This window comes from Pelodiscus sinensis, chromosome 20 (genome assembly GCF_049634645.1).
Source record: "Pelodiscus sinensis isolate JC-2024 chromosome 20, ASM4963464v1, whole genome shotgun sequence".
NCBI classification, from domain to species: Eukaryota; Metazoa; Chordata; order Testudines; family Trionychidae; genus Pelodiscus; species Pelodiscus sinensis.
The window spans coordinates 29,919,876-29,944,619 of NC_134730.1; the positions used below are offsets into that span (position 1 = coordinate 29,919,876).

The 24,744-nt window shown below is 50.0% G+C and overlaps 1 protein-coding gene and 1 long non-coding RNA gene across 4 annotated transcripts in view; one reads left to right on the forward strand and one right to left on the reverse strand.

Moving 5' to 3' along the window:
- Nucleotides 1-984: 984 nt before the first annotated feature.
- The window catches only part of ASPSCR1 (ASPSCR1 tether for SLC2A4, UBX domain containing), a 101,615-nt gene continuing 77,855 nt past the window's right edge, over nucleotides 985-24,744 (forward strand). The window contains exons 1-4 of one of the 3 annotated variants that reach the window (XM_075904215.1): nucleotides 985-1,142; nucleotides 1,222-1,277; nucleotides 1,925-2,039; nucleotides 12,311-12,411. In XM_075904215.1, the coding sequence (XP_075760330.1) occupies nucleotides 1,044-1,142; nucleotides 1,222-1,277; nucleotides 1,925-2,039; nucleotides 12,311-12,411 (371 nt within the window). In that variant the 5' untranslated portion in view covers nucleotides 985-1,043. Of the gene's footprint in view, nucleotides 1,143-1,221; nucleotides 1,278-1,437; nucleotides 1,486-1,924; nucleotides 2,040-12,310; nucleotides 12,412-24,744 lie in introns of those variants that run through there. The other 2 variants (XM_075904216.1, XM_075904217.1) reach the window with 2 other exon arrangements.
- LOC142819158 (uncharacterized) overlaps nucleotides 12,406-24,744 on the reverse strand; it is a 43,491-nt gene continuing 31,152 nt past the window's right edge. The window contains exons 2-4 of the long non-coding RNA XR_012896941.1: nucleotides 21,772-21,884; nucleotides 20,625-20,759; nucleotides 12,406-15,634 (exon numbers count right to left, since the gene is read on the reverse strand). This is a non-coding gene — a long non-coding RNA (uncharacterized LOC142819158). The remainder of the gene's footprint in view (nucleotides 15,635-20,624; nucleotides 20,760-21,771; nucleotides 21,885-24,744) is intronic.

Here is a 24,744-nt window from a genome sequence, read left to right on the forward strand (position 1 = left end):
GGAGCTGAGGGGGAGGGGAGGGGGGAGCGGTGTGGGGGATGGGTGGGGTCACAGGGGGAAGGGGGGAGCGGTGTGGGGGATGGGTGGGGTCACAGGGGGAAGGGAGCTGAGGGGGAGGGGAGGGGGGAGCGGTGTGGGGGATGGGTGGGGTCACGGGGGGAAGGGAGCTGAGGGGGAGGGGAGGGGGGAGCGGTGGGGGGGATGGGTGGGGTCACAGGGGGAAGGGAGCTGAAGGGGAGGGGCGGGGGGAGCGGTGTGGGGGATGGGTGAGGTCACAGGGGGAAGGGAGCTGAGGGGGGAGGGGAAGGGGGAGGCGGGGTGTACGGGGGAGGGGAGGGGAGCTGTGTGCGGGAGAGGCTGTGGTCACAGGAAGAAGGGAGCTGTGTGGTGAGGGGAGGGGAGCGGTGTGGGAGAGGGGCTGGGGTAACAGGGGGAAGGGAGCTGAGGGGGGAGGGGAAGGGGGAGGCGGGGTGTACGGGGGAGGGGAGCGGTGTGGGGGATGGGTGAGGTCACAGGGGGAAGGGAGCTGAGGGGGAGGGGAGGGGGGAGCGGTGTGGGGGATGGGTGGGGTCACAGGGGGAAGGGGGGGAGGGGAGGGGGGAGCGGTGTGGGGGATGGGTGGGGTCACAGGGGGAAGGAAGCTGAGGGGGAGGGGAGGGGGGAGCGGTGTGGGGGATGGGTGAGGTCACAGGGGGAAGGGAGCTGAGGGGGAGGGGAGGGGGGAGCGGTGTGGGGGATGGGTGGGGTCACAGGGGAAAGGGGGGGAGGGGAGGGGGGAGCGGTGTGGGGGATGGGTGGGGTCACAGGGGGAAGGGGGGGAGGGGAGGGGGGAGCGGTGTGGGGGATGGGTGAGGTCACAGGGGGAAGGGAGCTGAGGGGGAGGGGAGGGGGGAGCGGTGTGGGGGATGGGTGGGGTCACAGGGGGAAGGGAGCTGAAGGGGAGGGGAGGGGCGGGGCTCTGTGTGAGCGTGGTGCAGAAATCCCTGTAGCGCCGCGGAGTGACGCGCTTGCGCAGTGGGCGCCGAGGGCGGGGCCGGGCGAAGATGGCGGCGGCCGGCGGGGGCGGCGCGGCGGTGTCGGTGCTGGCCCCGAACGGGCGGCGGGTCGCGGTGCGGGTGGGGCCCGGCACCACGCTGCTGCAGGTGGGTCTCGCGGGGTCTCCCGCTGGCGCGCGCGTTCCGCACAGGCCGGGCCGCTGACGCCGCCTCGCTTCTCCCGCAGGTTCTCGAGGAGGTTTGTGGGAAGCAGAACCTGGACCCCGGCGAGTTCGATCTGAGGTGAGTCCGGGCCGGGCCCCTCCCCCGCCCCCCGGCCTGGCGCGGCTCTGGGGAGTGGCCCGCGCCTCGGGCACGCGCCCAGGCAGGTGCTGCTCGTGCGGGCCGTTGGCCGTTGGCCGTTGCGAGCGTGCCCCGGCCTCTCCTGTTCCGTTTGTTCAGGCGGGTCGCAGGGGTGACGCACACCGCGTGGTGCAGGAGCTGCTCTGCTGTAAGGGTGACTATAAGCCTGACCTGCTCTGCTCCAAGACAGCCAGGCCCCACCTCCAGCTCTCCAAAGAGGTGTCAATTCCCCCATTCCTATTTTTGCTCCATGTGATGCTTGGCCGGAAAGCTCCAGTGTCTGAAAGTATTCACCTGTTTTGCCTCTTCCTTGTAGTCTTGGCAGAAGAGATAAGAACCGTGAGTCTTTGCAAGGTCTATGACCACCATAGCCAGATTGCACATTTTCAGCATACGAAATTATTTTTGGTGGGTTTGCTTACTGAAATTGCCCCATAGAATCCAACCTCATGGTGCTTTGTCAGCCTGTGGAGAAGTACAGAGCTCTTTTCCTACTCTAGACAGTGTATTGCTAGAAATCTCCCTAGTGACCTGAGAGTGGCGTGTGGTTTTACCTGGTCTCCTTCTTGTGCTTGTTTCTTTTGCAGGTTTCAGAGATCAGTGCTAGATCCTTCTCTACAGTGGAGATTTGCCAAACTGCCCAACAATGCCAAACTGGAGGTGGTGCCAATCTCTCGTAACAGAGGAGGAACTGAAAGCAGAGTATGTCAGATTCCCAACATGCCTAAGTTTATTTAGTTTGCAGCTATACTGGGTTTGATCATGTTGGATCAACTAGCATGAGAGACAAACAAGGTGGGTGAGGTCATATCTTTTACTGAACATAAGAACGGTTATTCTGGGTCAGGTCAAAGCTCCATCCAGCTCAGTGTCTTGTCTTTTGACAGTGGTCAATGCCAGGTGCCCCACAGGGAATGAATAGGACAGGCGATCATCAAGTGATCCCTCCCCTGTTGCCCATTGCTAGCTTCTGGCAGACAGAGGCAAGAGACACCTCAGAGCATGGATTTGCATGGGCTTCTCTGGCTTCAGTGGTGGATGAGGATCAGGAATGCCCTAGAGGTTAGGGTGGCCAGTGTGGCCAGCCACCAAGCCTTCTTTGGCCATTATAACTGTAACACACGAAGCAGCCCATAGACAAGTTTGGGTCATTCCTCCCTAAGGATTCCAGAACGGAGTACTGGGGAATCCTGGAGGAAGGCACGGCTGCGGTGAGATCTGCCCTTTAGGCAGCCTCGGATGCAACCCGCTCGGCAGCCTGTACAAAGGCTTCAGCCTTTTCCATGGGGGGTGATTCATGGCTGCTCCTTTCTGGCCTGACATCAAAAGCTCAGCAGTCGCTGCAGGACTCTTATTTTGATGGACAGGCCTTGTCTACAGACCTTCATGGCTTAACAGAGTCCCATAAGGCCTCAGGGCTGTACATCGCTGCCTCAACCTCTAAGCAGTTTAAACATTGACTGACACGGGTTCAAGGAAGTGAAGGGGCATCAAGAGCACCCTGCCAAGGAGGCTAAGCACTACAAATGCCGCTCAAGCCCTGCTTCCCAATTTTTGGGCCAGTTGGGCTTGGCCTGCACTAAGACGAGGACCAAGTGCTTGTTTTGAGGGCATGTCCCAGGACAGCATACCAGCCTACTCCCCGGATCCATCCTTGCTGTTTTGCCAACCGCCTTTCCTGGTTCTTCCCTGCCTAGACTCTTCTGACTGTAGCCCAGGGATACATTCTACAAATTTGTACCTACCCCCCATTCCACCTGTCTTACCTGTCTCCTCTTCAGGGACCCCTCTGACAAGAGCATCCTCTTGCAGGCAGTAGAAAGGTTGCTGCAGCTGGATGTGGTGAAGAGAGTTCCGCCACGTATTGGACCAAGGGATTTTATTCCTGTTGCTTTTTTTTTATTCCAAAGGTGAGCTGTGCCTTATCCTGGACCTGCGGCGCCTCAACAAATACCTACATAAGTTGAAATTTTGCATGGTCTCCTTGGCCTCCATCACCTCTTCCCTGAATCTGGGAGACTGAAACATTGTTCTTGATTTGAAGGATGCTTATTTCCACATACTGATTTTTCTGAGACACAGATACTTTCTATGCTGTTTGGGGGGGCCTTGGCCACTATTAGTTCTTGTTCCTCCTGTTTGGCTTGGTGATAGCACAAAGAGTGCATGGCCATGATTATGGGTTACTTAAGGTGCCGAGAGGTGCAAATGCACCCTTACCTCGAGGATTGGCTTGTCAGGGTCTGCTCCAGGTCCAGAGTGATGTTGAGACGTTCCTCTCCTTTTCCAGATCCCTTGGCTTGCTTGTGAATACTGAAAAATCCATGCTCATCCCTGTGCAAAGGATACAGTTCATGGGGACAGCACTGGATTCAGTTCATGCATGAGCCTTTCTGCCCCAGGACAGATTCCAAGCCTTGTTTGCCCTCATTGAGGAGGTGTCCAAGTTCCCCTTTGCGGAGACCAGGATGTGGCTGCAATTGCTGGGTCATGTGGCTGCATCCACATACGTAGTGTGACATACCAGTGTCTGCTTAGAACCCCTATGGCAGTGGCTTGCCTTGATCTACTTCCACTCCAGGGACCACCTGGAAAAAAGAGTCACCATCCCATGAACAGTGCTGACCTCACTGCAGTGGTGGATGAGGAGCAGGAATGGCCTAGATGGAGTCACATTCAATAGCCCTGCACCCTGTTGAGATGGTGGCAGATGCCTTTGACCTCGACACGGGGGGCCACACCTCCGAGGTCTCTAAGCTAGGGTATGTGGTCCCCAGAGGAGATGAAGCGTCACATAAATGTGAAAGAATGGTCTGCTTCGCATGCTTCAGCTGCAAGCAGAGTGGTCAGAGTCCTAACAGTTAATACTGCCTCCATGTTTTACATCAGCAGGCGGGGGGAGCTTGTTCCTCAGCCCTCTGCAGGGAGGCCCTCTGTCTCTGGCTTTTTGACATTGGCTGTTTATCTTCCCAGTGTCAAGAACACCCTCACAGATCACCTTATCCGGGGTTTTTCCTCTCACCATGAGTTTTCTCCATCCAGCGGTGACCCGTGCAATCTTCCAGAGGTGGGAATTCGGAATTCTCAATCTGGACTGTTTGCCACCAGGCAGGACAAGAAGTGTCACTGCTGCTCCCAAGGGGGCGGAGTAAGGGCTCCCTCTCTGACGCCTTCTGATGGATGCGTTCCTGCTGATTCCCCTCCTCAACTAGATCCTTGTAAGATCGAGAGGGTGAGGCTCAAGTGATATTAGTCACTTCTGCGTGGCTGTGACAGTAATGGCTCAGGACCAGTGTTTCCTCTAATCTTTTCCATCCACATGCAGAATAAATTTACGTGCAGTGATACATATGGGAATGTGCACCACCAATAGAAACAAAAAGCCTAGCTGTGGGTGCTCTGCTGATCAGCGGGGTGGCATTTGAATTTCTCCTCAGCGGCCACGCGAGTGCATAGCTTACAGGAGATGCTAAGACCTTCTGAACATGGCAGTGGACCTGCCCCTCCCCAATCGCCTGGACCTGTTGTCACAAGATTGCAGGAAGCTCTTATAGTCCAACCTGGAATGTCTATAGCTCACTCTGGGGTTGCTCCATGGCTGAACCCGGAAGAATGTACTTGCTCAGGTGAGGCCCAGCAGGTTCTCCTGGGAAACAGAGGAAGCCCTCAACCAGGCTCCCATCTGGCCACGTTTATGTGGTTTTCCTCCTGGGCTTCAGTGTGTGGCATGTCTCTCTTCTGTTCGCCTCTGTAATAGGTCTTGGACTAGGATCCAGGGTTTGGCACACACTTCCATGAAGATGCACCTTGCAGCCATCTCTGTGCTCCACCAGCCAATTCAAGGTCAGATGGTCAGGTGCCTGAAGGGACTAGAGAGGTTTTACTTGCCTGTGCATGATCCCATCCCTCAGTGGGACCTTAAAGACCTGGTCCTCTCCAGGCTCATCAGTCTGCCCTTTGAGCCTCTGGGCTCTTGCTCCCTCTCCTAGTTATCTTGAAAGGTTGATTTGGTAGTGACAGTGACGTCCGTGAGATGTGTATTGGCGCGCAAAGCCCTGACTGCAGAACCATCCTATGTGGTGTTTCACGAGGACAAGGTACACTGACAGCCCCACCTGACCTCTCTGCCCAAGGTGGTGTCATCCTTCCATGGAACCAGGATGTTTTCCTGCCTGTTTACTGTCCTAAGTCTCATAAGATGCCAACTGTATCACTTCCTGCAATGAAATGGCAAAGGTCCCACTGCCGATCATCAGAGCCCATTTAGCCAAGGACCAAGAGTTATCAATGGCTTTTCTGGCACATGCACCGATCCAGGATATTTGTAGGTTTGTAACATGGTCCTTGGTCCACACAGTCATGTCTCACTACATCATAGCTCGGCAAGCCAGAGATGACACTGGGTTTGGCAAAGCTGTGCTTCTGTCTTCACAGCTCCTCCACACCTCCACAAATACCTCTTGGAGTCACCTGATGTGGAATGGATGGGAGCAAACACTCAAAGGTTCAAAAAAGAAGAGACAGCTGCCTTTCTGTAGCAGCTGACAAGAACTGCCTTGGTGCTCTTTGAGATGCGTTGCTAATGTCCATTCCACATCCCACCCTCCTTCCCTACTGTTGGGAATGTCCGACAAGAAGGAACTGAGGGTAGGGGGAGCACGCGGCATCCCTTATGCTGCGCCAGGAAGGCACTACTCCAGGGGTCTCTAGGCTGCTCCCCTGCGGGTACTGCTAAGGGAAAATCTTCCAGCAGCAGTGCATGTGTCAAGCGCACATACCTAATGCGGAATGGACATGAGCAGCACATCTTGAAGAATGCCAGTAATGGAAAGGTAGTTGCCTTTTTCTTTCTTGAACCCTGTTGTACAGTGTGTTTCCCAATTTTATTTGGCCATGGAACTCTTTTAAACTCAAAGAATTTTGCAGAACCTCTAATAACAGTCTAATATATGGAGCTGAAAAAATAGACCACAAATAAGTAAGGATAATAATAAACAAATGCTAAACAAGATCATGAAATGAACATTTAGTTTAATTGCACATATTAAAAAACGAAAATCACATTTAATGTATACAAACAGTTAATGGTGGCATAGAACAGGCGATCACACCACTGACTGTGCGCTCAGCGCTGAGTAGTGTCATTGTCCCCAGTCTCTGGCTAAGCTGGCATTATACAGGGACACTTATCATGGCGCAAACAAATGAAAATTGTTTTCAGTACAATTCATAAATTTTTAAAAATAATAAAATGTTGTTGTAATGGAATTTTCTTGCGGAACCCTTATTTCTGTGGAACCCCATTTGGGAAACACTGGTGTAAGCTCAATCTGGTCTCTTACCAGCAGAAATTGGTCCAATATAAGAGATCACCTCACCCACCTTGTCTTGCTATTATCCTGAGACCAACGTGGATACTGTACCACTGCATACAACCAATGAGCACTGTCAGGGTTGGCCAGTCTGGGATGGGAAAGCTTATGTGCTGCAGGAGATGGTGTTGGTCATTCAGGAGCTTACACTCCTTCTTTACAATCAGTGTTAAACCAGGACAAGCTATTGAAAGGGGGCCTTTTTTCAGAAAAAGTCCAGATTAATTTGTCCGGAAATTGAGGCCATTTTCCTGATCTAATTCTTGTTTCAGGAATTATATTCTGCTTCTCTAAATTCCATCTGCAGTCTCAGACTGTTACAGGATTCTCTTTCACTTCTTGTCCTGCATTGCTTTCTAGTGTTTACCATGCCCTCTGACTTCTGAACTTTATCTCCAAGGTGGCTGCATTTCAGGAGCAGGTCAAATAGCCCCTATTTACGTCATTTATAAAATGCTGCACAATATCCTTGGCCACTTTTATTCTCCTTACAATGTTTATATTTCTTAAAGATTTGCAGAGTATTTATTGCTGTAGCAGCTAAATGCTTATTTGCAGTCATTTTTAAAAGACAATAAGTAGTTGTGGATGAGAATTTTGTGGTATCATTAAGTACTGGATAGTGTGTGATCTTGCTTGAGTGGAAATATTAAATTGTGACTGTGATCCCTATGAATATTTTGTCTAACTGATGCTGGTGTCTTATTTTCACTTGCTAAATTGTGTTGAAAGGCTTCTATTCTTAATGTTCTGCATAGGCATTTGCTGAAGTTAGAGTAGTAATGTTCTATAGGATTCAAACATAAAGATAGGCAAGGCTTGGTGCCATGAGAGGGGGTTGTGGTCCACATTGTGACAAAGTATGTGAGCCTTGGCTCAAGTAGGCTGTGTTGGATTTGGATGTTATGTATCCACACGTCTCAGCATGACTCCCCTACTCCCCATTTTATGTATTGCTTCCATGACTTTACTTTTATTTGTGTAAGGAGGAGGTTTGTGGTCCTCTGGCCTTATATGACTTGCCATTTAATGGATCCAGGTGGGCACCAGATGCTGGAAGTTTTAATCACAAACAGCTGTGAAAGCACCTACTTGCTCTTTCTGGGGGGCGGGGTGGGGCAGCTGGCAGCCCTGTGGAGTGAAGACCTCACCTGGAGTGTATATCCTGTTCAAGTTGCTTCATCTTGAAGAAAAAGTTGAGATTGAAAATGAAGGGCAATGGAGTTTTAAGGGGGAAAGGGGTTAAATGTGAAAAAAATTATGACCCTAGGACTTCTCCTGGGGGGGACGGGGACGGAGGTGGGGGTGGGGAAAGAGCTGCTGCAGATTTAAGATATTTATTTATATTACAGTACAGTCTGGAGGGCTTTCTGGGGCGAGGCACTGTACAGAGAAGAAATTGAAAATCAACTGTTATTATTCTAAACACTCTTGTTTTTAAGATCTTGAAGGGTGGAATGTAAACTGAGTTGCTGTCCCATAACTTAAGAACAACAAGGTATAAGACCAGTATGAGAAAATATATTGTCCAGTATGTAGTTCACCAGAAGAAATCCCTGGCAATGTCGTACTGTATTTGGGTTCTCAAATCTCTGGATACCTTCCTGAGCAGAATCAACAGTAGTAATTGTTGCAGTCAAGGCGATCCAGCCTTGTGCTTACTGGTGTGTGCTGATTTCGAGAGGCTTAGGGATGAATTCTCACTCAGCCTGCTGTGGTAGGATGACGGGGCCATTGTGGAGGTTTGTGAATGGGAAGAGATGTGGTTTCCTCTGACACATTTGGCAGCAGAGTAGTCACCTCCAGAGGCTGGATCCTGGCTTTGATAAATCACTGATTTGTTCAGCAAATTGGATGCCTGGGAAGTAGAAATGTAATTGGCATGGGATTTATCATCAGCATTTGTTTGTAAGGACCCTCTAGAACACATTCGCAGAGCAATGCCCACCAGATTCCTTTGTGATGTGAATTGGGAGGAAGGCGCTATTACAAAGAGCTAACCTTGTGATACAAACATCCATCTTTTATGCACATTTGTAAACTTAGCAACTAATTGGCACTGTTCTCTGTAATATTTTATATGCAGCCTGGGATTTTTAAAAGACTTTTTAATTGTCTGAATATGACTTTCGTGACATTTTTGGCTTTGAACTGTTGCCAAAATCTGATGTAATTGCCAGTTTGAATTTCTGGGCAGGATTCTTGTAGCATGGTGATGTCAGCTGTCAGCACACATCTGTAGCTGAGGATAAAAGGCTGGTCTCTGGCAAAGAAGAAAACAAGAGACTGTTAGTGATGGGAAGAACTACTTGGCTTCCTTGTAGTGGCAGATAAAGCTCACTGTTTCTTCTGTGCAGGAAGGTTTCTGTCTGTTAACCATACTACAAGAGCAGGGTCTGAGGTAGATAGCAAACACCCTTCACAAAGGAACTCACTGTAGCTTGCTCTACTTTGTAGGGTTGTCTTTAAAAATCCTTTGAAAAGGAAAATGTTAAAATATTAGGTTTGACTCTTGCCTCTGTTTCTCTCAAGCCAGTCGGGCACTATGATGGAAAGTCCAGCATAAAAACCTAGTTAGACGGGAAGAAAGCATTTGTTGATGTTCTGTGCTCATGTCCTTTTGAACTTGCTCACCTTCTCTGCATCCATTGGTAATGATGGTTTTCTGGGGCTGGTGAACACGAGAAATTGTGGGATACTGCTCTGTGGGGGAGCCTCTCGGCTCAGAGAGCCATCATCAATGAGCTACCTACGTTAGAAGGACGCTTGCCAGTCCAAAAATGGCGACTAGAAGCAGAGGCAATTCACCCCTCCTCCTGTCTGTCTGCTGCCTACTGATAGGGAGGAGCTGCTTGAGAACAAAAGGGAAGTTTGGCACCAGTGATCATAAGGTACTTTAACTCAGCAGGAGTGAATCCATAGAACACTGCTATAAAGGGGTCAGGTTTGGGGGGCAAATCTAGTGCACAGAGTGCAGTAGGAAGAAGAGTTAAAAGTGGAAATATCTTGGGCTATCTTGCAATGGAAATTTTTTTTCCTGTTCCTCTTGGAATTATCAGGAGGTTCAAGTTAGCCTTTGTGTAGTCATATTGGTTGGAAATGTTCACATAGGTGAGAGAAGTTTTATAAAGCAATAGGTGTTGGGGCTGCTTGGTCACTCCTCATGGCACTGAATGTTCAGATCAGGGATTATAAAAGGGCTGTGCAGCCACAATTGCCTCTGCTGCTTTCTTTCTGGAGTTGCCTGCAGGTGCTAAAAGCCTTATTGCTGTGCCCAGAGCAATTTCTGAGGGTTTGACCCAAACACCCGTAATTTGTACCGTAGTCAGCTACTTGGGAAGCTTTAGGTAGAAGCTTGTCATGTGCACAGTCTTTCCTCTGGACTCAGGACTTCCTTTCACTTGGGTCATGGCTGGTGAGGCCTTCAAGGATTTGAAGAAGAGTGGATTAAGTGATGTGTGTTGTACCTCCATGGGCCCACAGGGGGATGGGCTCAGTTGCTGTTTGTGCTCGATGGAAACTCATTTCCCATATTGATGCTCAGTCTGTGCCTGCACCAGAAGGGTGATTTGAACTCGCTACGACCCTCACTGAGGAGACCATATGAGCCCAGTTATTTGTTCTGATAATGGATCTGCCTTCTGATCTTGTGAATGAATAGAGCTGGCTGCCTTTGACTTGTGTCCTTGGTGCCAGATGGGTTTGGGGCTGATGACTATACAGCGTAAATCTCCTGGGATCAAGTTGGCACGTAAATGGTTACCCAGTAGGGGCTGGAGCAGCTCTGGGGAGAGAACTACCCACAGCCCACCTCACTTCAGCAGTTTGGGGCCATCTGAGAAGTGCCTTTTCATGGACATTGCAGCTCCATTGGGCACAGCTGGGAGAGGGGTGCCTGTCCTCCCACTGAGCAGGTCTGGTATAGCCTGAATGGGGGGCCAGGGAAGGGGTGCCTCTTCTCCAGCAGCAGCCACGCTGGGTTGGGCACGGTGACCAGGGAGAGGTGTGCTCCTCTGGCCCAGGCTCTTCCCCACTGGCCCCGGCATTAGGAATGCTGTCTTTGGCCATGGAAATCTTTGTTTGGTCTGGCTCAGAGACATTAGCCCAGATCATCTCCTTAAGATCTGCTTGTTGAAGGTCCTCCACAGATAATCTCAGTCCCCTGTATTATTGGGGTTTGGGGGCCTCTGTGATACTTTCTTCTCCTTGGATCCTGTGCAGTCCCCCATTTGCACAGTGCACGGTTAAGGGGACATGGGGGAACCTCAGAGGTTATAAACAAAACAAAGATTTAATGCAACCCAAGGGACAGGAGAAGCCATGGCTAGAAGGAATTGTTCCCAGCATGGCTCTATTAGATGTCTATTGGCTGGAACCTGGAGGGCTGCTGGGAGCTGGATTTGCTGCAGGAGAGCAGATCCTTTGTATGAAGGGCTCTAAAATCAGCCAGGTTTGGGGGCAGCTTTTCCAGGAAAGCACACTGTGCTCCTCAGTGGGAAGATATGGGATTTTCTAGGAGCGTTCCCTTGCAAATAATCTCCTCTTAAGGTTTCACTGCAGGAAAGGAGGGTTTGGGCCATACCTCACTTTGTGTGTCTGCCCATGCATACGTGAGAAGAAACTGAGCTTGAGTGCCCCTGAACAGAAGCTGCACGGTGCTTTCAGATATGTCTGTGCAGCCTGAGGACGCTGTACAGGTCATGTCAGTGGTAGTGTCACCTGAGACTTGCATATGGGAGGAGTCCGTGCTAGCTGCTCTCTTGGCTGAGGGACTGAAAGCAGAATGGTTAGTTTCACTCCGTGGATTTTTTTTTAACCAAAATCATTTGGTTTATTAGGTTTCCAGCAATGCCAGGAAAGGTTTAAGTCCCAACAATCCCCAATAAAAGATGTTTACCCGGGATTTAAAAAAAGTTAAACATTTCTGTTCATTCAATGGTTTCTAAAATGCACTTTAAAAGAACCCTTCAGTCTGCCTTTCCTTCATGCAGCTTCAGACTGCTTCCTGCCACTCTTGTGGGAGCGTAGCAAATATCAAGAGATTCCATCCTTGTGACCACCCCTTCACAGAATTAGAGTCATTCATAACTCATAGGGATAGCTGTTGTTTTAGGCACCCTGCCCCGCCCCCACTATTACAAACGGAGCAGGAGCTACAAACTAGCTGCTATTGCCTTCTTTCTGGGGAGAGAACCTGGAACCAAGAAGAGACTTTGAGATGGTATCACTATATTCTCAAGTCACTTCTTTGGCTTCAGGCTTTGAAGTTCAGAATGACCTTATCCTCATGGCTGCCAGTCAGGAACATAAAACAACCACAGGACTGGAAATCAGGACTCCAAAGTTCTAGTCACAGCTCTGTCACTGACGTACTCTGAACAACCTTGAGCAAGTAATCTTGCCTCCCCCTCCCTTTTCCTCTCTAACTGTAAATTGGAAATGTCAGTATGTATCTCCTGAGGTTTGTAATGCTACATTTCTTAATGTTTGTAAAGTGTTTGGTTCAACCTTGGATAGGAGATCCTAGAGATGAAATACAGATTGTGAAGAAATGAATTTCCTCCCAGTCCTTCATCTAATTCAGTGGATTTTCCCCTTTAGGTTCAGATTGCATTACAGTTGGACAGTGGTTCCCGGTTACAGGACACCTTTCACTCTGGCCAGACACTGTGGGAACTTCTCAGCCATTTTACACAAACCAGGTGAGCAATGAGGCGTGTAGAACGGAGAGGGCTTGTTTCCATGGACTTCCAACAGTTGCCTAAAGAGGGATGGACAGCTACCACTGTTATCTGTTGTCACTTGGAGATTTCTAGAAATTGTGTGTATTTTATTATGCTCCCCAATCCCTTCCATTCTGCTCATGTCTTATTAAATTACATTGATTCATAGTTAGATCAATATAAAGCAATCACTAACTGAGACTGGACATGTTATGTATGTGCCCATTATGGGGACTTACCCTGAAGTACTTACTACAGTCAGAAGTCCGCTAGAGCTCTCAAGTGCAGGCTAAAGTGGCATTTTCGACCCATTGACTAGATCCTATTTAGAAGAAGAGTTCCATGCCTACTTCTGCTGTCCAGCTCTAGCTAGAAAGAACTTTGTAAGTATTTCTAAGGATTAAAAAGATTCTATAGTTTGCCTCCACTTTTCTGCAATCTACATTCAGTGATTCCTTCTGTCTTTAGTTGACTCAAGAACAATAGCAGCATTTTTTTTTAAATGTCAAACTAATAAATGCTGCTCCAAAGACAATTCTGCTCTTTGATTTTGTTCTTGTTGTTGTTTGTGGCTTTGGAAGGCTGAGCTTCGTGAAGCTGAGGCAAGTACTGCAAATTCTGCCAGAAACAATGTGGAGGAATTCAGTTTCCCATTTTTCAGCAGGATTTACCATTTACTATCATGCTTCCTCTCCTGGCCTTGTTTGCCTAATACTGTCTTTCATTTCCTCGGTTCCCACTTTTCACCTGGTGCTCTGGGCTTTTTCTAACTTTAAGGGAGAATTTGAAACTATTGTACCATGAAGCAGATGCTGTGCTGCAGTGTTGTGTAACTAGAAAGTGATCTGAGTACTGAAAGAATTTAAATACCCATCTAAAAAAAGTAAGTGCTTCAGTATCATGCCAAACCCTCCAAAGGCTCCCAGAGCTCTGACACTAGGACTTCTAGGAAATGAAAGGTCACTTGGAAGAATCCTGCGAGTAATAGCATGCAGATGAATGTCTCGGTCCGTGTTAACAGTGTGCGATTAACATTTAATTTTGTATGATATGCGATGCATAACGTCTGTATAGGAATGTGTTGTAAGTGGTTGGTGGGTAGGGGAAAAGAAGCTCCATTCTTCAGAGCTGGGTGCTGAAGGAGCTTGTGTCTAGGTTTCCCCCAATCGCTGTTAAAGATCCTTTGATAGTGGGACCAATTCAGGAGTTCAGATGTGTGAAAGTTGAGGCAGTACCTGACATGGACTGAATTGGATATTTACTAATGCTGCGAATGGAGGATAAAGTGTTCCCTATAAGCAGATGTGACTGTGAGCGGAAAGCAAGAACATGCTGTGGCTCAGGCAGACTGGTCTTGGGGCTGGAGAGACAGCACTCAATGGAACATTACTTCTAAGAGCAGAATTTTACATCCTGTCTGGGAGTGTTATAGGGCCAGTGACTGGGGGCTACTGAAAAACTCAAGCTTGGTGATTTCTCCTTTACTACCATTGGAATATTCTATCTTTGCTAAGGCCCAAGGAACTGCATAGCACATGCTCTCCTTGACAAGCTTGCCTTTGGCACAGGTTCTGAGAGGAAGTACTTGTTGCTATTTAGGTCCTGCCGTTGTTTGCTACATGGGAAGAAAGTTGTTTGGGTTGGCTAAATACACAATCAGAAACCAATTCCTCTAAGTCAATTCAGACTAAGGAGAAAAGAAAACAGACGTTTGGTAAAATGTCTGCCTGGGGACCCTTCCCACAAGACAAGAAAGGTGACTAGTGCTGGTGGCTGGGGAGGTGGTGGTGTTAAGATTAAACTGCAGCCAATTGAGTGGCTCCACTATCCCAAAACATCCATTCTAAAGATAACATAGGTGTAAGAGTCTCACTTAGCTCTGTCATGTATGACTGGGAGAACTGTAGCTCTTTTGGCTTGGCTTGCTTATTTTCTGAAATTGTAAGGGCAGGTACCTGAGTAAAACATGAGCCGTTTGCCTTTGGATAGTCACACACCAAGCCTTCCTGAGTCTAAATTTTCCCCTTTGTACATTCTAGTGTCCAAGACTTTTTCATCATCTTAGTAATTGATGACCTCCACTGCTCCCTATAATTTTTTTCCATCCATGGGCAGAATAAATTGTATGTGCGCTGAGGGACGAACACCACCTAGTAGAAACACATGCTGCTGGCTGTGGACACTCTGCTGTTCAGCTGGGTGGCAGCTAAATCTCTCCTGCTTGGCTGCCTGAATGCTCAGCTTAAAGGAACACTGGTGACCTGGGTGACTTTCTGCCCTTGTCACAGGCCAGGGACTGTCTATATTAGGTGCAGACTTCCAAACACCACCTGTTCATATGGTGACCATTGATGTATATGATGGAGAAGGAAGAATCCATGGCCCTGGACTTCACACCATGGGAATTCAATCCGTCCAGGAACGGTGGTGGCACACAAGTGTTCTGGAAACAAGGATGGTCCTGTCAGCATTAAGTATTTTTGGAGACCTAAGAGGTTTCGTCCTTGTTCAAACAGATCATTAGGTCTCCCACACAAATAAGCAAAGAGTCACTGGAGCCTCTATGGATGTGTAAGGTTCCTCTGTCCCACGCAAGATTCCTTATTTCCATGTATGTGGCAGGCAAGTGAATAATCATGTAGGTGCACTGCAGTTGATCCATGTTAACTGCACATGCATGATTTCTGGACCAAGAAGTGGCAGACTACTACTACTTCCAGTGATGGACACCAGAAGCGAATCTCTATTACTCGGACAAAGAGCTACCAGTCTTCTTCAAATGGCATGGAGCAAAGACCATACTAGCACTGTGGGAGGAAACTGCTCTGTGACTTTCCACTAGTCTCTCTGGTAGCCAAGGTCTTGGCAATCTTAGGAGAGACTGAGGTTCTGTGAATTTTAAACAACAGTTTTCTGAACTGATGTGGTCCTTGGTACTGTAGAAAATGGTCAGTGCGGACCCAACCAGGATAGGAGTCTGGTTTCAGATTATCACTGAGAACCAGGACACTTCTTCGAGTGGTTCCCGTGGGTGCTCCACTCTTGGTGTCGGGCTTGTCCCACGCTGCAGACCGGAGATTTTTCAGCAGTGGTCTGGCCGCGCATGTGCAGCAGGAGGCACGTGCTGCTCGAGCTGACTCTGAGTGTGTGCAGCCCGGCTCTCCTATGGCTGCAGACGCAGTCTAACTGCTCTCCTGTAGTTCTGAGGGGAAAAGTTTTAAACATAGTAGTTAGTAGTAGTTATAGTTCTTGTTCTTTTGTTTCTCCTCACAACATGCCGGGATCCACTGGCTTCAAGAAATGTGCGTCTTGCTATGACACACTGCCCACCTCAGACGGGCACTCCAGGTGCATCAAATGCTTGAGAGAGGCATATCCCTCAAAAATGCCACTATTGCGCCAATCTTACACTGCGAGCAGGGAGAGACCGCGAAATGCAGCTAAAAATGCTCCTTTTTAATAGAGCCCCGCAATCATCTGGCTCTGATGACTCGGGGCATCTGGACACAGCAGCAGCATGCAAGAGGCCAGCTCTAAGTCCAGTAGAGAGGTGATCCTCACCCTCTTGCCATTCTACCTCAGAACGGACTAAGGATACGGAGAAGCCAAGTACCTCCAGAGAAGGCTTGGCGTCTCGTGCCGGCAAACACAAAGCTGCTCACAGTGCTTCAGTGCCCAAACCTGCTCCTTCAAGGCTTCAGGCGCAGATACCAACGTCGGCTCCCAGAGCAGAGTTGGCACTGGCAGTTGCTTCCAGAAGCACAACCATACCAGCACTAAGGACGTCCCCGGCACCAACATCGAAGCCGGCGCCTACAGTTACCTCGGCACCGAAGATTCACTCTGAGCTGTGGGGCACTGCTGGCACCGAGTACTGCACCGGGCATCTCGGCACCGAATGTCACAGTGATTCCATCTGCACCGACATCCCTGATACTAGCACATCAACACCCAGAGCTGCCATCACACCATTCTCGGGCACCATCTAAGGCAGTGCATAAATCTAGGAGGATCATTACCCCTTCTCCTAGCTCAGAACCAGTGCCTTTTTCTCCTGGCCCTTCTTCTCATGCTTCACCACGCTCGGTGCATTCATACACTCGGAGGCACGATAGCCCAACTATACATCATCGATGCCACTTGCCGCCACATTCACCATCTCCTCACCATTATCACCAGCATGAATCTCCATCATCTCCAAGACGACGAAGGACTGGATCCTGTTTGAGGTCACCTGCCCGCTCATCCTACTCCCAGTACTATTATTCAACAAGAAAGGCATATTCCCCAAGGGTACGTCTACACTAGCCCCCTAGTTTGAACTAGGGAGGCTAATGAGGGCAACCGAAATTGCTAATGAAGCGCAGGATTTAAATATCCCGTGCTTGATTAGCATATTCCCGGCCAGTCGCCATTTTGGAAACTGACTAGCGCAATTCCAAGATAAACCCCTTAGTTCGAATTAAACGGAATGAGGTTAAACTGTTAATTTGAACTAAGGGGTTTATCTCGGAATTGTGCTTCTCTGCCATGTGTAGACACAGGCAGTTACTTAGGGCTAGTCAGTTTCCAAAATGGTGACCGGCTGGGAACATGCTAATCAAGTGCGGGTTATTTAAATCTCGTGCTTCATTAGCAATTTCGGTCACCCTCATTAGCCTCCCTAGTTCGAACTAGGGGGTTAGTGTAGACGTACCCCAAGATATTCAATGGACAAGGGCTACCATTCACATTGCCATTGCTATGATTACTACTTCCCTTATTCAACATGACCTATACATTCAAGATCGCCTGAATATTGCCATACTCATGTTTGCCGCGACACAGTCAGCCCCCCGGTGGCATCAATACTCACAGGACTGCCTACTCCAACAGGGGATGTACCCCCAACACCTCAGTCTGACACAGGCACAGTGCATGCGACAGAACCAACAGAACCGGACCAACCACAAGGGGAATCGTCAACAACTGTTCTCATATGCAACTGCTATATTTAGGCAACACGACCAACAACGGCCTAAGCAGCGACAACAGAGACAACGTCCGCAAAATAACGACACCAAACCAGCAAAACAACTGGCAGCCTTGTCTGATGGTTTTGTCAAGGGTCTGCAAAACATCCCCTTGGAATACCATCCACAGGAACCAAACAAAGTATTCCATCATCGATTGAGACCATACCATCATGGTTGGTTTGCCATCACCACCGACAGATGGTTTCGCAAGCTAATTACATCAGGCTACGCAGTCCCCTTCACCTCGCTGCCCCCTTCCTCTCCTCCCTCCCTGTCCCTTTTCAGGGACCCATCTCTCAAGCCTTTCTTAAAGACGGGGGGTATCCATCTTCTCGAGATTGGGGCTATAGCGAGGGTGCCCAAGGAATTCCAGGGCAGTGGATTCTATTCCCGTTATTTCCTCACAGAGAAGAAATTAGGAGGGTGGAGGCCAATATTAGATCTTCGAGGACTCAGTCGATACTTATGGAAACAGTTCAAGATGGTCACGCTGGCTTCCATCATACCAGCGCTCAACACGGGATTGGTTCACGTCCCTTGACTTGCAGGATGCATATTTTCATGTGACCATACATCCGGCCCACAGACATTTCCTAAGATTCCTGATAAGCGAGGAGCATTTCCAATACAGATTTCTTCCCTTCAGCCTCTCGTCAGCGCCGCGAGTTTTCTTTAAAACACTAGCAATAGTTGCAGCGTTCCTCCGCCTTCTCAGCATCATAATTTTTCCCTACCTGGAGACTGCTTCATCAAGGCTCCTACTATGGAAGAGGCATCACGGGCCATCAATACCACACAAGATCTATTCCACACACTCGGTCTTGTGATCAATCTTGCAAAGTCGTCCACGACCCTGCAACAATCTCTCAAGTTCATCGGCACTCGACCAGATTCCACCATGGCCAGAGCTTACCTGCCCCTCTCCAGATTCCAAGCAATCCAAGAGCTTGTGCTAATACTCTCCTTGAGTCCCAAAACTTTGGTACTTACCTACTTGAGGCTCCTAGGCCATATGGCTGCTACCACATGTGGTACAACGCACAAGATTACGTCTCAGAGGTCTTCAACATTGGTTGACTTTCATCTACTGCCCGGGCAGTCACGACCCTCAGACTAGTTTCCATCCCTCCTGTAGTACGGGAATCTCTAAAATCATCACAAATATGCTGCTTCTTCAAGTGATGTCCCCGTGGGTGCTCCACTATAGGTGTCGGGCTCGTCTCGGCGCCGCAATCCGGAAGGTTTTCTCCAGCAGTAGCCCCCTCTGGAGGACTGTGCATGTGCAGAGATGTGTTGCGCTGTTTGAGCCTTTTCTACGTCACACAGTCCGACGTGCCAGTTCCTCCTAACCGTCCACGGCTGCAGACGGACTTGAAACACGCTCCTCTCCTGTGGAGAAATTGTATCGCATTTTCTTACTGTTCCTTCCCAGTTAGCCCCTTCCTACATAGTGTTAGTCAGTTTATCGTTAGTCATTTAAAAAATTTTTTTTCTCTTGTTGCCGTTACAATTACTAAGGGCCGCTCCAACCAGCTCCTCAAGTTGTTCCCTCCCCCGAAGACCGACGCACTAAGCATGCCTGGCTCTCCGGGCTTCAAGAAATGTGCCTTGTGCGGCGACACCATGCTGGCCTCTGATGGCCACTCCCGTTGCATCTGCTGCCTGGGAGAGGGCCACATCCCCCAAAAATGCGGTCACTTTTGAAGTTGACTGCTTGGGCAAGACGGGACAGAGAAATGCACCTGAGGATGTTACTCTTCAATAAGGCAATCCAGCCCCCGTCAACAGAAGAATGGGAGGCTCCCGTCCCATGTAAGTCCCGGGACGGAAAAAGCTCCACTCCGCTCAGGAGTGTAATTGCAGGAGAGGCTCAGAGCTCATTTGGCTTCCCTCCCAGACAAGGAGCGGACAAGTCAACCAAAGCCCGAAGTACATCTGTGCCTAGCTCCGCGCTCAGTAGTCTCCGTACCACCAGGTCGTCCAGAATCGGCACCATCATCTGCAGCACCGAGTCTCCACACGGCACCGTAGTTAGAGACGGTACAGTCCTTGGCACTGAGACCGCACCCGGCACCGTTGCCGGACACGGGACCCGACCTGATGTCTAGAACGGAGTTGGTACCGATGGCCGACCCCGCACCGAGAGCTGTCGGCGCCAGGTCAGCTAAGCCGGTACCGAAGGCTAGGCAGCCACTGAAAGCCGAATCGACGCAGACAGCTGAGCCGGCACCGAGAAAGCAGTTTGCACCCGACCCCATTCAAGACCTGGCGATGCGACTCCGTATCACATATACAGCCCACCTGCACCAACCACCCAATGTGTGCGACCTGAGCAGCACCGCTCGTCCCTTCAGATCCAGCTCCTGTGGGCCAACAAATCCGGTGGTTCAGGGGAGGTTAAGGCACCGGCATCCCCATCCTCGACACGTAGGTCACCACGCCTCTCGAGGGAGGTAGCCGACTCTGCCTCGGTCATCTTGATCCCCGGTAGCTCAATCCTCATGGCTCCCCCAGCCACGAGAATACTAAGGCACAAAGGAAGACTCGCATGTCCGTACGCCTTCCCCCAGTCCCGACAGGGCGGCGTTTTCCCCCGAGCCATTGCTCTTACCTTGTCAAAGATGATGGCATTACCGTTATGCACATGCTCCCGCACAGTGTTACTGCAGATCTCCAAGATGGTTTATCGCACCGCCACGTTACCACTGCACATAGTACTCGAGATCTCCATCTCATTATTCCCATCGCTCACGATCCCCTGGATCCCCTCCTTGCTCGCATTACTATCATCACAGGAGCGCTACTTCTTACTTTCTGGCATATTCGCACCATGACTACCATTACCGTAGGTGCACCTCGCTCCATCATGATCGTTCACATTCCTCCACAAGGCCTTCACCCCCCCCCCTTTGTCTCCATAGTGGCAGCAATTATACTCACCACGACCGTTAACCCAGGACTCTATCCCGCTGGCTCAACGTCCACCAACCCCTACGGGTGATGCGTCAACAACTTCTGCTCCTCATGGCGATGTCACCCAGTCACCAGTCGCGGAGCAACAACCCACAGCTTCCCCGATGGACATCTCTTCCTCCTCCCCAGCTGACGCGGTATTTAATGAGGAACCCTCTCTCGTGGATGATTACAACGGGTAGCTTATTCACAGAATTTACGTACCTCCGAGGCGCCACAGAAGCAGCATGTCCTCCTCGGAAACCTCCAACAGTCCAACAAGTCGAAGCTGGCTCTCCCTTTGATTCCGCAATCCTTGAAATATCTAATGACATCTTGCAGACTCCAGCGTCCGTGCCCCTTACCAACAAATGCATGGACAAGAAATACTTTATTAACGCCAAGGACGCGGAATTTCTTTTTACACACCCTGCTCCTAATTCCATCATCATTGACGCAGCGCAGCAAAAGGCGAAGTCTGCGCAATCGAGAAACTCTGCTGCGGACAAGGAAGCTAAGCGTCTGGACTTGCTCGGGAGGAAGGTATATTCATCGGCAACAGCCACACTGAGGATGGCCAAATACTCCGCCCAACTTGCTAACCACAACTTCGATAATTACTCCAAGTTGGTGCCATTTAATACAACATTTGCCGGATTCCAAACGGGACATACTTAAATCCATTGTGCAGGAGGGTTACACAGCAGCCCGTAATGCACTCTAGATACCTCTGGATATTGCCGACTTGGCTTCCCGTGCTATGGTGACATCAGTTGTCATGTGACGTGCCCTTTGGCTCCACCTTGCTTCTGTACCGAAAGATCTACAGCCCAAGGTGGAGGACCTCCCATTTGATTGGGCCTTCTTGTTTGCCCAGAACACGGATCAAGTGTTCCATTCTGGAAAAGACTCCCGAGCTATGTTAAGAACCCTCGGAATGTACACTCCACCTTTCAGGTACAAGAGAGCATGGCCATATAACAGACAGAGGCCTTCTCCCTATACCACCCAATGCTTTAGGCCCTATGACGAACATAAACAAAGGCAGCGCCCCCAATGGCGCTGCCAGCAGCCTAATAAGCCACAAAACCAACAACAACCTCGGCAGCAGGTTTGACGCCCTTGTCGAGGGTCTGTGCACCATCCCCCTATTGGAGCCTTTGTCACGAGTAACCAAACTTTTCCAGCGCCGCCTGAGCCCTTGCCGCCGCCGCTTCGCCATCACCACAGACCGTTGGGTCAGGGAGATCGTAACCTCTGGGCTCACCATTCCCTTCTCCACTCTCCCTCCCTCCAACCTCCCATCCCCGTCCCTTTTCAGGGACCCCTCTCATGATCTTCTTCTGCGTCAGGAGGTCATGTGCCTACTTACCATCGGTGCAGTGGAAGAAGTTCCTCCCGAGTTCCGAGGCAGAGGCTTCTATTCCCGGTACTTCCTCTGCCGGATGGAGACCGATCCTGGATCTTCGTGGCCTCAACTGCCACCTGCAGAAACAGAAATTCAAAATGGTTACTTTGGGCTCCATCATCCCAGCACTACATCAAGGGGATTGGTTTGCGTCCCTTGATCTCCAGGATGCGTACTTTCATATTTCCGTCCGTCCAGCTCACAGGAGATTTCTACGCTTTACCCTGGGCAACGGACACTACCAATATGTGGTGCTTCCTTTCGGTCTCTCTGCAGCCCCAAGAGTATTTTCAAAGACCCTGGCAGTCGTAGCTGCGTACCTTCGACGGGCTGGCATCGCCATCTTTCCCTATCTCGACGACTGCCTCCTCACGGCCCCCTCTATGCAAGAGACCGAGACTGCAGTTACCGCTATGAGAGATTTTCGAGACTCTTGGGCTAATCATCAATCTTCGAAAATCTTCTCTGGTCCCGGCCCAGTCTATCGAATTCATTGGCGCCAGACTGGATTCTACGACCACTATGGCATACCTACCCACAGACAGAGCTCACACCATCCGAGACCTATCGATCGTTCTGCTTACTGCCCCGGCAGTCTCGTACCTTACCTGCCTGAAGTTGTTAGGCCACATGGCATCTACAACGTATGTCATCGCACACGCTCGTCTTCGCATGCGGTGCCTGCAACATTGGTTTCTGGCAGTCTATAGACACGGTATCACCAATACCCACAAGCTCATGTCTATTCTTGCCCGTGTCAAAGACTCGCTCACATGGTGGCTTGGCCCTGCCAATACTCTCGCGGGTGTTACCTTCCGTGCTCGAGCCCCGTCAATCCAGCTTACCATGGACGCGTCCCTTGTGGGCTGGGGAGCACATATGCAACAGCATCAGGTCCAAGGCTCCTGGTCCCACCAGGAATCCTTACTCCATATAAACTTCCTGGAGCTCAGGGCAGTTTTCAATGCTTGCCACCACTTCGTCCACCAGATCCAGGGAACCACATTACGTGTTCTCTCGGACAACATATGCACTGTTTACTACATCAATCACCAAGGCGGGGCCAGATCCAGAACTTTATGTGCGGAATCGATACTCCTTTGGAACTGGGCGATTTGCCATGGCGTTACACTCACAGCCTCCTACCTCCCTGGCAAGAACAATACCATTGCAGATGCACTCAGCAGATCCTTCCACTCCCAGCACGAATGGGAACTCCTCGACTACGTAGCCCGTGATCTTTTTCAGCTATGGGGCTACCCAGAAGTGGACCGCTTTGCCACCCGCGACAACAAGAAATGCTGCTATTACTGCTCGAGAGCTGGCATAGGCAGCCGATCGAAGGGAGATGCCTTCCCACTCAATTGGGGGACATATTGTCTCCTATACGCCTTTCCCCCGATTCCACTGATACCCCGAGTGATAGGGAAGATACTAGCCGATGCATCGACAGTAATCCTGGTGGCTCCCTTCTGGCCTTGTCAGACCTGGCTGTCGCAGCTCATGCAGATTTTGCTATCCCGACCTCAACGACTTCCACAACTGAACAACTCGCTCTCGCAACAATGCGGCAATCTTCTCCATCCAAACATCGACCGGTTGCATCTAACAGTGTGGCTCCTAACTGGCTCCAAGGTCCAGAACTAACCTGCTCCCAAGCAGTCAGAGACGTGTTGGTACAAAGCAGGTGTCAGATCACTCAGAGAACTTATCTCTACAAGTGGCGCCGCTTCCACGCCTGGTGCCATTCACAGGTCATTGACCCTCTCCAGGTGCCTATCCAATGTATCCTAGGCTATATACTCCACTTGCATTGGCAAGGCTTGGCGGTCGCTTCCCTGAGAGTCCATTTGGCAGCTATTTTGGCCTTTCACCCTCCGATAGAGGGCTCTTCTGTCTTTGCGCATCCACTCGCGAAGAGGTTCTTTAAAGGTATTTCCAATCTCTACCCACCACACAGGCCTACCTCAGAACCATGGGACCTTACTTTCGTACTGGACACTCTTACTCGTCCGCCGTTTGAACTGCTCACAACTTGTGACTTACAAACTCTCACTACTAAAGTCATCTTTCTCCTGGGGATCATATTGGCCCGTCGAGTTTCCAAACTCGCTGCACTCTCCACCAATCCTCCGTACGCATTATTCACTCAACAGAGTGTCACGTTGAGAAGTCACCCAGCCTTCATGCCAAAAGTTAATTCATCATTCCACGTCAATGAGCCTATGGTTTTTCCTACCTTTTATCCCAAACCACATGCTACGCCTGAGGAGTCGTGTTTACATACATTAGAAGTCAGAAGGGCGCTTGCATTCTACTTGGACAGAACGCGTTCCTTCCGGAAGTCCCCACGATTACTATTATCGTTGGCAACCCGTTCTAAAGGTCAACAACTGTCGTCACAACGTATATCATCACATATCGTTAACTGCATCACTCGCTGCTACACCCTTAGGGGCAGGCCCCTGCCCTGTACACCAACAGCGCACTTGACCAGGAGCATGGCTACTTCCACAGCATTCCTGAAGAACGTCCCGCTACAAGACCTATGCTGCGCAGCAACCTGGTCGTCGTCATCCACGTTTGCTAGGCATTATGCCCTTGATCGTGTCAGAGCTACAGAAGTAGCAGTTGCTCAAGCAGTTTTCTTCTGTGCAAAGATAATTCCGAAGCATGATCCGCCGTTTGGGTTACTGCTTCATACTCACCTATAGTGGAGCACCCACAGGGACATCACTCGAAGAAGAAATTGTTACTCACCTTGTGCAGTAACATCTGTTCTTCGAGATGTGTCCCCCCGTGGGTGCTTCACGACCCGCTCTCCTCCCTGCTTTGGAGCTCTTGTCTTTCTCTTTCAGATGTTCTGGCTAGGAGGAACTGGCGCATCGGACCACGTGACGCAGAAAAGGCACGAACGACACGAGACACCTCTTGCGC